We start from the raw sequence: 15,938 nt of genomic DNA, 5'->3' as shown, positions 1-15,938 counted from the left end.
TAGTTTACATACCATAGTTACAGTATTATAATAGTCTGTGATTTTCTTTGTACTTATCATTACCAGTGAGTTTTGGACCTTCAGGTGATTACTTACTGCTCATTAATGTTCTTTTTCTGACTGAGGTACACCCTTAGCATTTCTTATAGGACAGGCCTGGCATTGATGAAATCCATATCTGGGAAAGTCTTTATTTCTCCTTCATGTTTGAAGGATATTTTAACCAGATATACTACTCTAAGGTAAGAGTTTTATTCCTTCAGCACTTTAAATATGTCATGCCACTCTCTCCTGGCCTGTAAGGTTTCCACTGAAAAATCTGCTGCCAGATGTATGGAGGCTTCAATGGATGTTATTTGTTTCCTTTCTTTTGCTACTTTTATGATCCTTTCTTTATCCTTGATGTTTGAAAGTTTGATTATTAAATGGCTTGAGGTCTTCTTTGGGTTAAATCTGCTTAGTGTTCTATAACCTTCTTGTTCTTGGATACTGGTGTCTTTCTCTAGGTTTGGGAAGTTCTCTGTTATTATCCTTTTGAATAGACTTTCTAACTCATCTTTTTCTCTACCACCTCTTTATGACCAATAACTCTTAGATTTTTCCTTTTGAGGCTATTTTCTAGATGCTGTAGGCATGCTTCATTGTTTTTTATTCTTTTTTCTTTTGTCTCCTCTGACTGTATATTTTCAAAAAGCTTGTTTTCAGTCTCACTAATTCTTCATTCTGCTTTATCAATTCTGCTATTAAAGGACTCTGATGCATCATTCAATATGCCAATTGCATTTTTCAGCTCCAGAATTTCAGCTTGACTTTTTCTTCTTTTTTTTTGAGATGGAGTCTCTGTTGGTCTGTTGCCTAGGCTGGAGAGCAGTGGCTGTGATCTCGGTTCACTGCAACTTCTGCCTCCCAAGTTCAAGCAATTCTCCTGCCTAAGCCCCCCAAGTAGCTGGGATGACAGACATATACCCCCATGCCCAGCTAATTTTTGTATTTTTAGTAGAGATGGGGTTTTACCATGTTGGCCAGGCTGAATCTGAAACTCCTGACCTCAAGGGATACACCCGCCTCGGCCTCCCAAAGTGCTGGAATTACAGGCATGAGCCATCATGCCCAGCCAATATTTTTTCAGTCTTTTTGTAAAATATATCTGTTAGAATTCTGAATTGCTTCTCAGAGTTTTTTTTTAATTTATTTGAATTTTCTCAGCACAGCTATTTTAAATTTTCTGTCTGAAAGGTCACATATCTCTCTGTTTCTCAGATTGGTCTCAGATGCCATGAGCTCATTTGGTGAGTTCATGGTTTTTTAGACGGTGTTGATACTAGTGGGTGTTCTCCATCATCTAGGTATTTAAGAGTTAAGTATTTATTGTAGTCTTCATTATTCGGGTTTATTTGTAACCTCGTTCTTGGGATGACTTTCCACATATTTGGAAGGACTTGGGTGTTCTGATTTTAGTTGTATATGCTTTTGGGGGCACCCCAAGGCTAATAATGCTGTGGTTTTTGCAAAGTGTCTCACTCTGTTCTGAGCCACCTGAAGCTGAGGCTGGAGTGACATAAACACCTCTATTGCCACCACCACTATGATTGCACTGGATCATACCTGAAGCCAGCACAGTGTTGGGTCATTCTTAAGGCCTTCTGTAACCACTCCTTGGTTACTGGCTCTGTTTGCTTAAGTGCCTAGGGCTCTAAAATCAGCAAGTGGGAACGCCTGCCAAACCTGTGTCCTTCCCTTCAGGACGGGGCAGTTCCACAGGTACTGGTGGATCTAGAAGTGCCACCCAGAAGTCAGAGACTAGAGGCAAAAACCTTAGACTCTTGTATTGTATTGTGGCTAAGCTGGCATGGAAACCACACAATGTAGTCCTTCCCACTCTTCTTTCCTTCCCCTTTGCAAAGACAGAGAAGCCTCACCCCATAGACACCACCAACCCAGGCCACGAGGAGTACTGCCAGACTACCAACAATGTTCCCTTAAGGCCCACTGCCTCTTTAAGTCAGCTTGTCGTGAGTGCTGCCTGGCCTGGGACTCACCTTTCAGGGCAGTGGGCTCTCCACTGGCCCAGGACAGGTCCAGAAATTCTGTCAAAGAGTCACTTTCTGGTATTGGGGACCCCAAGGGCCAACTTGGTGCTCTACTCCACTGTGGCAGTGCTGGTGCCTAAAGTGCAAGACAAAGTCCCCTTTACTTTTCCCTCTGCTTTTCTGAAGTAGAATGAATTTTGCCCTGTAGCCACCACAACTGGTAATTTGCTGAGTCTTATCTGAAGCCAGCAAGTCTCACCCAAGGCTCTCAATGTAGTACCTGGGTATGGGTGCTGGTTATTCTAGACCCAAGGCCTCTTCGCTTAACAGGTGATGAATACTGTCAGGACTGGTGTCTTTCCTTTAAGGGAGTGAGCTCCCTTCTGGCCCAAAGTGTTTCTAGAAATGTTGTCTGGGACCTAAGGCCTGAAATGAAAGGGCTTCACAACACTGACTGGTGCTCTGTCCTCCTGTAGCTGAGTTGGTATGCTAGATGCAAGACACAATCCTCCTCACTCTTCCCTCTCTTCTCCTCAAGTGGCAGGAAGGGGTTTCTTTTGGAACCTGGAGCTGTGCAGACTGGTATTAGTGAAGGAGTGATACCAGGACTCCCTTGTCTGCCCCAGCTGGTGTCTCAGTATGTCAGGTGTGAGTCCAGTCCACTGTCTTTGAGCCTAATTCACTAAGACTTGCCCAAGAGTTGCAATCCCTGTGGCCTAGTCTGCTTTTCTAGTTAACTTGGAGACGCAGTGCTGTAGTCCTGTGGTGAAGCTGTTTCTTAAGCAGTCAAGTTTGGACTGCTGCATAGAGGATTACCCTCTGGCTAGGGCTGGTTTAAATGCTCCTTCTGTGGGCAGGTGTCAGGTGAGTTGTTCTGGTTTTCTTTTCTGCTCTAACAGGACAGCACCAATTTTATTGTCTCACAATTGCTATGTTCTCCCTCCCCACCCCCAGAGATTCTCTCTGTACTGCACTGCCACTGCCCAGGTTGAGGAGGGATGGTGTCCAAGATTCAGGACTGTTAACCTCTAAAGTGCCTCTTTCAGGAATATAAAGTTCAAATCAAGTACTGTAAACACTCACCTGAAAGTGTGTGGTTTTTTTCCGTGCAGATAGTTATTAATTTGAAATTTTTTATTCCATCATTTTGCATTTTGTTCCATCCTCTGGCTGTTTTAGCTCTACTGGATCTTCTATCATTCCATTTGAAGTTTAGGATTCTTTTTTCTATTTCTGTGAAAGATGTCATTGGAATTTTGATGGAAATTATACTGAATCTATAGATCACTTGATGTGGGATATTTTAAAATATTTATTCCTCCAATTCATTAACAAGAGATATCTTTCCACTTATTTGTGGCTTCTTGAATTTGCTTCATCAATATTTTATGGCTTTCAATGTACAAGTACTTTACCTCTTTGGTTAACTTTATTCCTAAGAATTTTATTTTTCAATGTTATTGTAAATGTTGTTGTTTACTTGATTTCTTTTGTTCATTGTTGATATGTAGAAATGCAGTTGACTTTTGTCTTATGATTTTGTGTACTGAAACTTTGCTAAATTCATCTGCTAGCTGTAGTGTTTCTTTGAGCAGGATTTTTAGGGTTTTCTGCATATATAATCATGTCATCTGCAAAGAGACAATCTTACTTTTTACTTTCCAATTTGAGTACCTTTTATTTTTCCTGCCTACTTGCTCTGATAGGACTTCTAGTACTATGCTGAATAGGATTTGTGAGAGTGGGCATCCTTGTCCCATTCTTGATCTTAGAGGAAAGGCTTTCAGGTATTCACCATTGAGTATGATGTTAGCTATGAATTTGTTATATTTGGACTTTATTATATTGAGGTACACTCCTTCTATACATAATTTATTGAGAGCTTTTATGGAAAATATGTCTTATTAATGAATGCCCTTTCTCCTTTACCTTTATTAAAAGTAATAAAGACTAGTGACTCTTCAGTGTTATTTGCAATATTTTAGGTCAGATAACATTTTTTTTCTTTTATAATTCCAGGAAGAGTAAATCATTTATAAGCCCTTACAAATAAATTATCTTGTGTTTACAATGTTTATTTTAATATAGAAATGCTAAACAGTTATAAATGTGAACTTGCTCAAAGACTGAATATACTATACCACCTTTTTTTGGTCTCATATGTATTTGATATTTCCAGGTGTGTTAATCACAGGCAACGGTCACTAGCCTTGGGAATACAATTTACACTCCTTCGATTATTGGGTATGCCATTTTTCTTTATTCATTGGTAACTGTTGGCTATTTTGGTTCATTAGCGTTATCGATTTAAATTTATGGCATGTGGCAAAAAAAATTAAAACATAGTGGAAGAAAAGTCATTCTTTTTGAAGGAAGCCATTTTCTAATGTTTCAGATATAGGATTTTTTACATATTGCATACTTTTAACCTACCTGACTGGTTACCTGTTCCAACTCTGTTGCTAATAAAACCTTAAAAGGTATATCATGTCTATTTGAAATATAAAATATGATCATCACCACATAATTACTTTTCTTTCTGCTTTTATCTCTATTTGCTAATGTGTTACATTAGTAACTAAAAATGATGTTAAAATATTTCAATAGCACTAAAAATGATGTTAAAATATTTCAATAGCAACTGCAGTATGGATATTGTAACTAGCTAAGAATTATTGGAAGAAAGGATTTATACCAGAGAATTTTATAAAGTTCCAGATGCAGAACAAATTACAAGAAAGACAGACATAGTAAACATAATATTAAGGTTATTTTTTAAAACAGAAACAAAAAGTTGGGACACTAGAGTTACCTAATCCAACTTTCCAAGTTTTTCAGATGAGTAAATTAAGGCCCTGAGAAGTGCAGGGTTTTGCCCATAGTTATATAAATTGTGGTAGAAATGAAACTAGAAAAATGATTTCTAACTCTGTGTCTAGTACTTGGACTGTATCATGCTACAGATCATGAAATCTTTGCCTAAGAATTACTACCTCAAATAATTGAAAGTTCCTTAACTATATGGAGGTTGAGTTCCTCGTGTCCTTTTGGAGATGGTGGTGGGTATATAAGATAGTGATATTACTAGATATGGTATTATAAGACTGTATATCTGTGTTTATATACACAGAGGCTCATGTTAGTTTATATGTACATGCACACCTAGATGGATTTAATGTATACTGTAGTTCAACAGATTTATTCATGCATCATAAATTTATTATGATTTTTAAAAAGTATAATAGCTAATTTCAAAGTCATATTTATTATATTAGAAAAGCAGTGAATTGTATATAAATATTAGCCCAATATATATTAACTATTTCTATTAAAATATTTTTCTGAATTGATTAGAAATACATAGTAATTACATATAATTATTTTATTTTAGAATATTATATCTGTGCTTTGCATTCCTTTGATTTGTACCTGAATTGATTAATTTGCATGTGGACAGATGAATACCTATTTTTATTTCTATAAAATATATGTATGACCATGTATAAAAAGATCTGTAATTAGGAACTGTAATCTTTACACATGTGTATTTCACCCATAATTCTTTTAGGAACAATACCTGGACCAATTATATTTGGTATCACAATAGACAGCACATGTATTCTTTGGGATATAAATGATTGTGGAATTAAAGGAGCTTGCTGGATTTACAATAACATCAATATGGCCCATATGCTAGTAACCATAAGTAAGTGGTAACTTCTTGATAATTCTTGATAATTTTAGAGTAAACTAAGAATGTAAAAAAAAATCACGTTGTTGGTTACTTAGAGTCACAGTTGTTTTGCAATATTTGGTCCACATTGTTGAACTATTCCACGGTTTTCCTGAAGCAGAGGACAATTATCACAGAATTTTATGAAAGGCTTTGAGCAGATGAAGTCTTCAGGGCTCAATATTACATACGAGAAAATAAAATTCTAGTTTTCATTACATCACACAGTATACACTTTTCTTTTAACAGCTTAACTCAAACATTTTTGAAAAGTATACTTGAAAGCTAAAAGAGAATTCTGAGAAACTCCCTGGAATGATTGTCGTCTAGGTATTTAGGTGTTGTAAAACACGTACCGCTGAGGTAGGGAAGCATCCTTTGTCTCTCAGGCACATTGTAAGGAATGTTTTTATAGTTTAGAAGGTTAGCTGTGATGTTTAATTCTTTTTGCCTTTTGCAGTTTGCATTGTCTTATTGAAACAGTGAATGAAATCTAAGGTGAGGTTAAGGAAGTAGAACAATGTATTTAGTTTGTACTAGTAAAATAAAAATTGAAATTTAAAATTTTAAAAATAACCTAAGAAACTAAAATATCTTAAAATAGGAAAATACTGAATGTATTCATGCATGTGTATTTAATGTATGATTTTCATTGTGATTTTTTTGACACAGTATCAAGATAGGCTTATTATTACCCTTACATGCATGTAAATCCAGAGTATACTTTCTGAGTTGATAATGACAGAGCAATATAATATTTGCTGAAGAAATAAATGTATAAATTCATAAAATACTTGGGGAGTAAGTATTGACAAGTATAGGTAAAATTAATCATCCCATAACTTTTACCAGTTGTTAAAAACCATTTTTTATTCAATTTTTTTAATTACATATTTTTACCACAATTATGACTACATACAATATTTTTATGTTTAAAATCCATTTAATTAGTTTTGTTTGTACTTTTTGGTCAAAGGTATCAATAATGAATTGTTCATTTTCCTACTTAATGATGGATGTGAGAATTTCCCCCATAAAATATATAAAAACCTTAAAATTTTCAGAAAAAACAAAAGAATGTTGTAACTTGTAACTATGTAACTATTCTATAAATCTAGCAATGCCTAGATGAACAAGCATTCCTGTTTTCAAATACATGATTTGAGATACAATATTAATAATCAACAAAAGGAACCCAGCTACTACAAGATCTATACTGTAAGACCACATTTAATTTATTTGGCTGGCACTTATTAAATGCTTATACTGTGATTGGAAATAGTTCCTCTTCATATAACTGAGCTCAAAATCAGATTTACTTAAAAACAAATCAAAGTTTGTAAAGTGAATCTTAATATTTCATATTTTTGTCTGACAACAAGAGTGGATTTGGTTAAGTATTGAGTGTGATATACTCCCACAGAGGTTTTCTCTTAATAACTGTAAAACCTATTTTATTTTTAGAATTATTTTCTAGCCTGGGGATGTTCTGTAACTTATTCAGGTTCACGGATGTTATAAACTAGCTTCCCTTATTAACTTTTGATAATTTTTTTATAGATACAATGTTGTGTTAACAAATTATTTATTTATTTATTTATTTATTTTTCCTTATCTACTGGTACTATTTTACTGCATTACAAATTATTTGTTTTTGAGACAGGGTCTTGCTTTGTCACCCAGGCTGGAGGGTAGTGGCATGATCTCAGCTCACTGCAACCTCAGCCTCTAGGGGTCAAGCAATCCTCTCACCTCAGCCTCCCAAGTAGCTGGGACTACAGGCTCACACCACTACACCTGGATATATTTTGTACTATTTTGGGTTAGAGACAGGGTTTTCGATAGTGCCCAGCCTGGTCTTGACCTCTTGGGCTCAAGACATACACCTGCCTCCACTTCCCAAAGTACTGGGATTATGGGCATGAGCCACCCATCTGGCTTGTGTTAACAAATCTAGAAGTAGAAGATGGATTTATTTAGTCCTATACAGCACTTATTTTACAAGAACGCACAAGCATAACCAAGAATAAGATAATTATTATACTTTATTACTGCTTAGAAAGAAAAGAAATACTAATGCACTGAATTGTATACAAATGTTTTTTCGTTCCCCCAATGTTTTAAAAATTTTAAACATCAAACTATAATGGCTATGTAATTATTCTCTTTAATATGTTTCTATTCATGAAGATTTTTCACAGTGATAATTTTTGTCACTGAGAAATTAAAGACAAAAACGTGTGACTAATTTTTTTTTTCTCTTAGGTGTTACTTGTAAAGTTATCACCATTTTCTTCAATGGATTTGCAATCTTTTTGTATAAACCACCTCTATCAGCCACAGACGTGTCATTTCACAATCAGAATGCAGTTGTGACTAATGTTTTAGCAGAACAGGATCTCAACAGAGTAGGAAAAGAAGAGTGAAATGGAAAAATAGAAGACTGTTTTACACCTGAAAAATTTACCTCGATTTTTAAGAACACGCATTGCCATGGCAGCATTATCTATCCAATATGGACAATCATATTTAAAAAGTTGATGTTTTTATAATCAAATGTATTTTTATTTTACATAAGTGGTTTTTGTTTCATGCAAGAAACAGACATGTGCCTTCAAAGCCCACCAAAAACCTCAAAACACACACACACACACACACACACACACACTTATTTCTCATTCCCATTCTCTAGGTATGAAATACTCCAGTAATAACAAGATAAAAGGCCCACAATTAGTTAGAAAAATTAACATTAAAAAAATAGTGATGTTTCTATCCCCATTACAACTTGTTTAATTTTAATTTTCATTGCCAATATTTTGAGCTTAGAATGTTTATGGTATGAAAATTTGAACTAATCAAAATTGTATGACGAATTCTGGGAATTATTACTGAAAGCTTATGAATTTAAAACCAGATTTATTATGTAATTTGTTTTTAAATTTATGTATACTAGTCTGGCCTTTTTTTCTCAAAGCAAGTTATTGAACTGTTAGAATGTTAGTTATTTTCCCAGGGTCGTGGTATATAGTGAATACAGAAACATCAGCATAGTATATGCATATTTTCACTTTAACTAAAGAATTCCAGGAAATAATTTATTGATATTACAATTTTTAACACTTTTATGATTCTGTGATAGTATTATTCAATTACATATATTTCAGAGGACAGTACCAGTCAGTAAAGAAAAATGCCAACTAAACATGAAACTATTGATCAAAACTTATATACCTAGTACTTTAATTTTTCTTCCTTGAAAAGCCAATCACTTAACACATCACTCATAGCACCTAAAACAGTGCCTTGCATATAGTGGTCATTTTTATTGTCGTTTAATTAAAACGTTAAACCTTACCCCTTAACTCAGCAGTCCCCAGCCTTTTTTGTATCAGGGAACATTTTTGTGGAAGGCAATTTTTCCATGGGGGAAAGGGGTTACAGTTTTGAGATAAACCTGCTCCACCTCAGACCATCAGGCATTAGTTAGATTCTCATAAGGAGAGAGCAACCTAGATCCCTCGAATGTGCAGTTCACAATGGGGTTTGCACTCTTATGAAAATCTAATGCTGCTACTGATCTGACAGGAGGTGGAGTTCAGGTCATAATGCTAACTTTCCTGCAGCTCAGTCACCTACTGTGTGGCCTGATTCCTAATAGACCACACACAGCCGAGGGTTGGGACCCCTGCTTTAACTGATGCATTGATTTAATAAAGTATTTTATAAGCCTGATTATGTTATAACCCTATTTATTCAGGTCAGATTTATACCAACTTTGCTGAGAATATGGAGGGTATAGATCAGTCAACATCAACAAATATAACTCCTACCATAGTTAAGAATTTTACTTATTAAGAAAAGTATTGAAGTTCAAATCCAGATATTATTGCATTTGAAATTTTTATAAGGGTTATTCATTCAATAAAATTCCTTATCGCATTTCCCATATAAGTTTGTCCTAGGTTGGTTTTCCACAAGCAGTGTTTTATATACACCGTAATCAGGGTAACTCAAGCTTAGTGTTAGTTAAATCTTGTAGGAAACCAGGGTTAGAAATACTAGAAATTTGCAGAATTTAAGAAATTATGTTTTATGGTAATCTATGGCCAAGGATGATAGAGCCTAGTGCAATTGTAAAGTGAAACTCAAGGAGAAGGAATGAGAAGTTAGGCAAGCAAGCACGCTTGAATATTAGAGAAGGAAAGGAATCAGAGAGACCTCCTAAAACCAAACAGATATAAACACCAAGGACAGAAGCCAAATAGGTAGCCAAAAACCCAGATATTTGAGAAGCAGGAAATTTATAGCAACCAAAGAAATAGGGCAAGATAGGCAGGGGAACACACATGCTACCTCAATTGATAATCTCCCTCCCGCCAAGCCAGATTGTAAATGCTGCTTCCTATTAGAGTCCAGAAAAAAGGAAAGTTCAGGCTTGCTGTGTCCTATATGCAGAAGCAGGAAATTGGATTGAAGACTTTCATAGTTGTAAAAATAATGGCAAATCCTGAGGAATTCACTAATAGAGATGTGAAATGACAGTAAGGAAGAAAACAGAATAACTATACAAATATATTAGTTTAGGGCCGCTTAATTTAGAGGAAGAAAAATATCACCCCATCCATAGGAATAATTTGATAAACAGGTCACTAAACATTCAGAATTTATAAAGATTCTTAGTTATCAAGGGCTGTGTTGTATTTTATATACTCAGTTTTATAAGCTTTTTAAATAAGCTTTTTAATGAAAGTGGTTAAACTGAAAATAATTTTGGTACTTAAAGGGAGCCAGGAGCCTTTATATAAAATGTATATATTTTAAAAGAATATCTCCTTTATAATAGGGCTTTACAGACACTACTGTAATTTATAATAATTGTTTTTTACTCTTGGGTTCATCTTGATCATATGAGTTGGTATGATACTTCTGGAACAAATTATTCATAGTGTGTTTTTTATAATTTATGATTTTAAAGTAAGATTGACTTATAAGTTGACATTGTAATTTTGTACATAATTGGATATATGTCTTAAAATTTAACATCTAATTTTATTTAATTGTAGAACATACAAATGTAAAACTTATACATGAAAAGAACTGTGTACAGTTGACTTTATAAATTGGAGGAAGACAAAGTTTTAAATCCATTTTCTTTCAAAATTTTCTTTATTGTAAAGCATGCAAAATGAATATATATTTTATTAAATCATTTAATAAATCACCATTTATTAAATCATAATGTTTATCCTAAATTGTTGTAAGTGTTTGAGCCTATTAAATGACACAGGATTGAAACTTGGCTTATCTATGTGAACATAAGCACATTTTATGGATGGGAAAGGGAAATAGTATACTTTTAAACTTGGTGAATGCATTACTAATTTAATCCAGTGATTTCTCATGCCTCAACAGATGTTTCTAATTCAATACAAACCACATTTATTATGAAATATATACCAGGAAAATTCTCTTACACAATAGTTTCTGTATATGACAGATTAATATGTAAGGTTTATATGAGTAGGACACATTTTGCAGATGGTTTATTTGTAAATATCTGATAAAAAAAAGTGTGGGATGTATTTAATTTATCTCAGTTTATTTTAATAATCAAATATTTTAAGGAAATAATATTGAATGTTAATTTGAAATATAATGTTCCCATACATTTAGGTTCCTTCTGCTTTTTTGGCAGCAAAGTCCAATAAACATGAACTTTTACAATACATATGAGTAATCAAAAATAGATAAATGACATAATCCACTTTGAAAAACTCAGTAGGTATATTGGGATTATAACATTTTAGTGCTTCAGCTAAAATTAAGTTTATAAAAATTATCAAGAATTGATATATTTTTTTCTTTTCAAATTTAGTGTGTCTGACTTCCTATTTAAAACCATTTTGTAATGCTTTTAGACTTTGTAAAATAGCACACATAAAAATTCCTCTATCAGCTTTCCCTGGTGTTAATATTTTAAAAGTCCATAGAACAATTACCTAAAACTAGAAACGATTACCAAGAAATTAGCATTGACATGATACTATAACTAATCTACAGATTTTATTATAATTTTGCCAGTCATAACACTAGTAGTGACAGGGACAGGAGGCAGGGAAATTCTAGGCAGAAGAGAGAGGTCCCGGCAAAAGCCCCATCCTCAAGCCTGGGAACCACAGCCCAAAGTGAGAACATGCATGCCTGGTTTTCTTGTTCAAATATTGCCTTTTCCAAAACCACCCATGGCCCACTCCCCTCACCATCCTGTGCACAGAAAACCCCAGATTCTGCCAGGAAAGCAGGAGAGGAGAGGAGGAGAAACAACTGGACATTGGAGACTATGGTTTGAGGTTGGGGAGAAGAAGTCTGGGGTGGCTGGACTTTGGGGTAAAGATTACCTTCCTGCTCAATCCCTTTCCAGCTCCCCTTCCAGGTGAGAGCCACTTTCATTGGCAATAAAATCCTTTGCATTCACCACCCTTCAGTTCTTTCATGCAACCTAATTTTTCCTGGATGTTGAACAAGAGCTCAGGTGCCACGGGTGCAAATGCTAAAGGCTATCACACTGACCCTCTGCCCTCACTGGTGGAGAGCAACTGCCTCACACCAAAAGGCAGAGGGGCCCACTGAGCTGTTTCACACTTAAGCCATCTGTGGATGGCAAAGCTAAAAGAGCGCTGTAACACATGCCCCTGGGGCTTCGGGGGTCACAGATACTCCCCACTAGATGCTGCCAAGGGGTCTGCATGGAGTTTTCTGTTGGTGCCCAAAAGCACCCGCCCTCGCCCCTGCACCCACTCACTTATGTGCTCTCTTCTGCAAGGGTTGAGCACAACAGGTTCTAGTGAGTGGGGTTTGCACCTGCTGGCACCAAAGCAACCAGCTAGCTCCAGTGCCCACACTTCAGTTTCTGCCTGCAAAGGGATCAGGGTAATTTCCTGTTTCAGTGGTCTTTATCTGATCTGAACCCAGTCAAGGATCTCATGTTAAATTTATTTATTACTGCTTCTTAATCTTTTCCAATCTGGAATGGTTCCCCAGTCTTTTTCTTCAGGATATATTTCCTCTCTATTTCTATGTATCAAATAACTCTAAAGTTTAGTGGCTTAAAACAGGAAACATTTATTATCCTACCATTTCTGTGTGTCAGGATTTCAGGATCAGCTGTGCTGGTTGGTTCTGTTTTGAAGTCTCTCAAGAGATCTCAGTAAAGATGTTGGTTGCGGCTGTAATCATCTGAAGGCTTCTCTGGGATTGAACAATCTGCTTGTAAGAAAGTGTGCTCACATGGTTGTTTGAAAAAGAAGAATGAAGTTATTCTTCGACATGTGAGCCTCTTCATAGGTCTTATGACATGGCTGCTCACTGCCCCCAGGTTAATGACACATAGGAGAGTGAGAGCAACCAAAACTAAAATCACAGGGTCTTACATGACTTAATTTTTAGAAGTCACATATTATCTTTTCTACCACAGTCTACTGGTCATACAGATGACCTTAGTAATCTTAATTCTAGCTGCAAAGTCCTTAAAAGGATTTAAAGAACTTTTCAGTAAACTACAATGCCTTGATTCATATTTGGTTGAATAATCCATGGAGGAGAAGATGTCTTTACAATTCGTCCTCCCACATCTGGTACTGGGTGGGAAGAAAAGACAAAAGGTGAATACCAAGAGGCATGAATGTTGTGATTATCACTGGGATGATATTGGGGGCTGGCTACCATACATTACCTTGACAATTTTGAAGAGGATTGGCCAGTTATTTTGTAGAATACATATCAATTTGGATAAGTCTGATGTTTCCTATGACTATATTAACATACCTTTTTGTAAAAATGATATCAGGCTCTTCTCAGCACACATGTTATTGAGTATATGTTGTCTAAATATGACTGAACTTCGATCACTTGGTTAAGGCAGGTGTCTGCCAGCAGTGATTACTCTAATTTTATTTTCTCCTATGTTATTAATAACTAGCTCTTGAAGGGATACTTCGAGACCATAAAAATACCATGTTTCTCAGCAAACTTTCATCCACTAATTTTAGCATCCATTTATGATTCTTGCATGCTTAATGTGGTTTTTGCTAATAGTGATTTTCCATATTCATCGCTTAATTTTTATTAATTGGCATTATAATCTAACAAAGAATTGTCCCTTCCTCTGTTACTCAATTATTTATATAAATATAAATTAACTGACATTTATTTTATTCTATAATGTTATTATCCACTAGTTTTCTTTTTGTCAAATTGTTTAATATGTGGACATTGGAGCCCCATTATTTTGGCTCCTGCATTTTTTGGACATATTTACATCACTATTTGAGCACATCTTTACTGTTTAACACCACAAGATACTCTAGGCTCCTCTTATCCTTTTTCTTATTTAGGGATTGAATAATGACATTTGAAAATCAAGATGTGCATGTTAACATACATAACATCTATTTCCATATTAATTTATGTGTGTATGAATAGGAATACCTCCAAGTGCAATCCGGCACCATAGAGTTCACGTTAATCTCCTTTTCTTCATTTGTAAATACTTTCTCTAAGACTGAGAAACCTGGCTCTTATTATCCACAACACATTACTTGTCCAATACTAGATAATTAGTTTCTATTGCTGACATGATAGATTATTACAAATTTTATGTCATAAGATAATACCCATTTATATCTCACAGTTTTGTAGGTGAGAAGTCCAGGCATAGTGTGGTTCAGTTAGTTCTCTGTTCCGGGTTTCACAAGTTGAAATCAAGTTGTTGTCCAGGGCTGTATTCATTTCTGGAGGCTCTGGGGATGAATTACCTCCCAAGCTCATTCAGGTTGTTGGGCAAATTCAGCTGCTTGGTGATATGGTTTGGCTCTGTGTCCCCACTGAAATCTCACGTCAAATTGTAAACCCCACATGTTGAAGGAGGGGCCTGGTGGGAGGTGATGGGCTCATGGAGGCAGTTTCTACTAGTTTAGCATCATCCCCCGGTGCTGTCTTATGAGTGAGATCTCACAAGATCTGGTAGTTTAAAAGTGTTTAGCACTTCCTTCCACCCTTCTGCTTCACCATGGTAAAACACGCTTGCTTCCCCTTCATCTTCTGTTATGATTGTGAGTTTTTTGAGACCTCCCAGTCATGCATTCTGTTAAGCCTGACAAACTGTGTCAATTAAAGTTCTTTTCTTCATAAATCACTCAGTCTCAGGTAGTGCTTATAGTAGTGTGAAAACAGACTAATACACATGGCAATGTAGGACTAAGGTCCTTGTTTTTTTGTAACATTGGAGGTTGAGAGAGAACATCCACATTTCCTGGTTTATGCAACCCTCTTACTAACTCAATCTTCAAAACCAGCAATGACACGTGGACTCCTCAAGATTTGAATCTGTCTGACTTCCCCTCTGTCTCATCTTTCTTGCTGTCTCTTTTGATGCTTCTTTATGACCCTAGTTGGATAAAATTATCTCTGCTTTTAAGAGCTCAAGTAATTAGACTGGGCCAACCAGGAAAATTCGGGATAAACTCTGTTTTAAGATCCATCATCTTAATTAAATTTACAAAGTCTCTTTACCACAGTATCCAGCTAAGAGCTTCTTTGAATAGGCCAGGATGTGGGAATGTTGGGGAAGCATCTTTAGAGTTCTGTCCACTACACTTTATAAGCACACAAATTAGTTTCAGTATTTCTGCATGTGCCCTGTAAAAACCTGATCTACTGGAATGATGGAATGAGTTCATCAAATCCTCTCCTAAAACGCAGGAATACAACAAAACTAGACAAAATTGTCAAAAAAACAATCACTTCGGCACCCTGGAAATCAAACACAGGCATATGACAGACTGGGAAATATTTATTCACCAGAAAAACTACGAAATCTTGTGTAAGAAAAATGGACCAGGAATGGTGGCTCATGTCTATAATCCTACTAGCTTGGGTGGCTGAGATGGGGGGATCACTTGAGCCCAAGAGTCTGAGACCAGCCTGAGCAACAGGCTTCAACACAACTCTTACAAATATGCTCAAATAACTGAAGAAACCATGTTTAAAGAGTTATATGAAATTATGATAAGCGCGGTGGCTCACGCCTGTAATCCCAGCACTTTGGGAGGCCGAGGCGGGTGGATCACAAGGTCAAGAGATCGAGACCATCCTGGTCAACATGGTGAAACCCC

At 35.8% G+C, this 15,938-nt stretch overlaps 1 protein-coding gene across 1 annotated transcript in view; it reads left to right on the top strand.

Moving 5' to 3' along the window:
• The window catches only part of SLCO4C1 (solute carrier organic anion transporter family member 4C1), a 65,132-nt gene extending 54,120 nt beyond the window's left edge, over window positions 1-11,012 (top strand). Inside the window, exons 11-13 of the mRNA XM_017509162.2 lie at window positions 4,210-4,274; window positions 5,599-5,736; window positions 8,029-11,012. Coding sequence (XP_017364651.1) covers window positions 4,210-4,274; window positions 5,599-5,736; window positions 8,029-8,189 — 364 coding nt within the window. The 3' untranslated portion in view covers window positions 8,190-11,012. The remainder of the gene's footprint in view (window positions 1-4,209; window positions 4,275-5,598; window positions 5,737-8,028) is intronic.
• The last annotated feature ends 4,926 nt before the right edge of the window (window positions 11,013-15,938 follow it).

Source organism: Cebus imitator, unplaced genomic scaffold, assembly GCF_001604975.1.
Source record: "Cebus imitator isolate Cc_AM_T3 unplaced genomic scaffold, Cebus_imitator-1.0 Scaffold408, whole genome shotgun sequence".
NCBI classification, from domain to species: domain Eukaryota; kingdom Metazoa; phylum Chordata; class Mammalia; order Primates; family Cebidae; genus Cebus; species Cebus imitator.
This window is presented reverse-complemented; position numbering and strand designations above follow the sequence as displayed.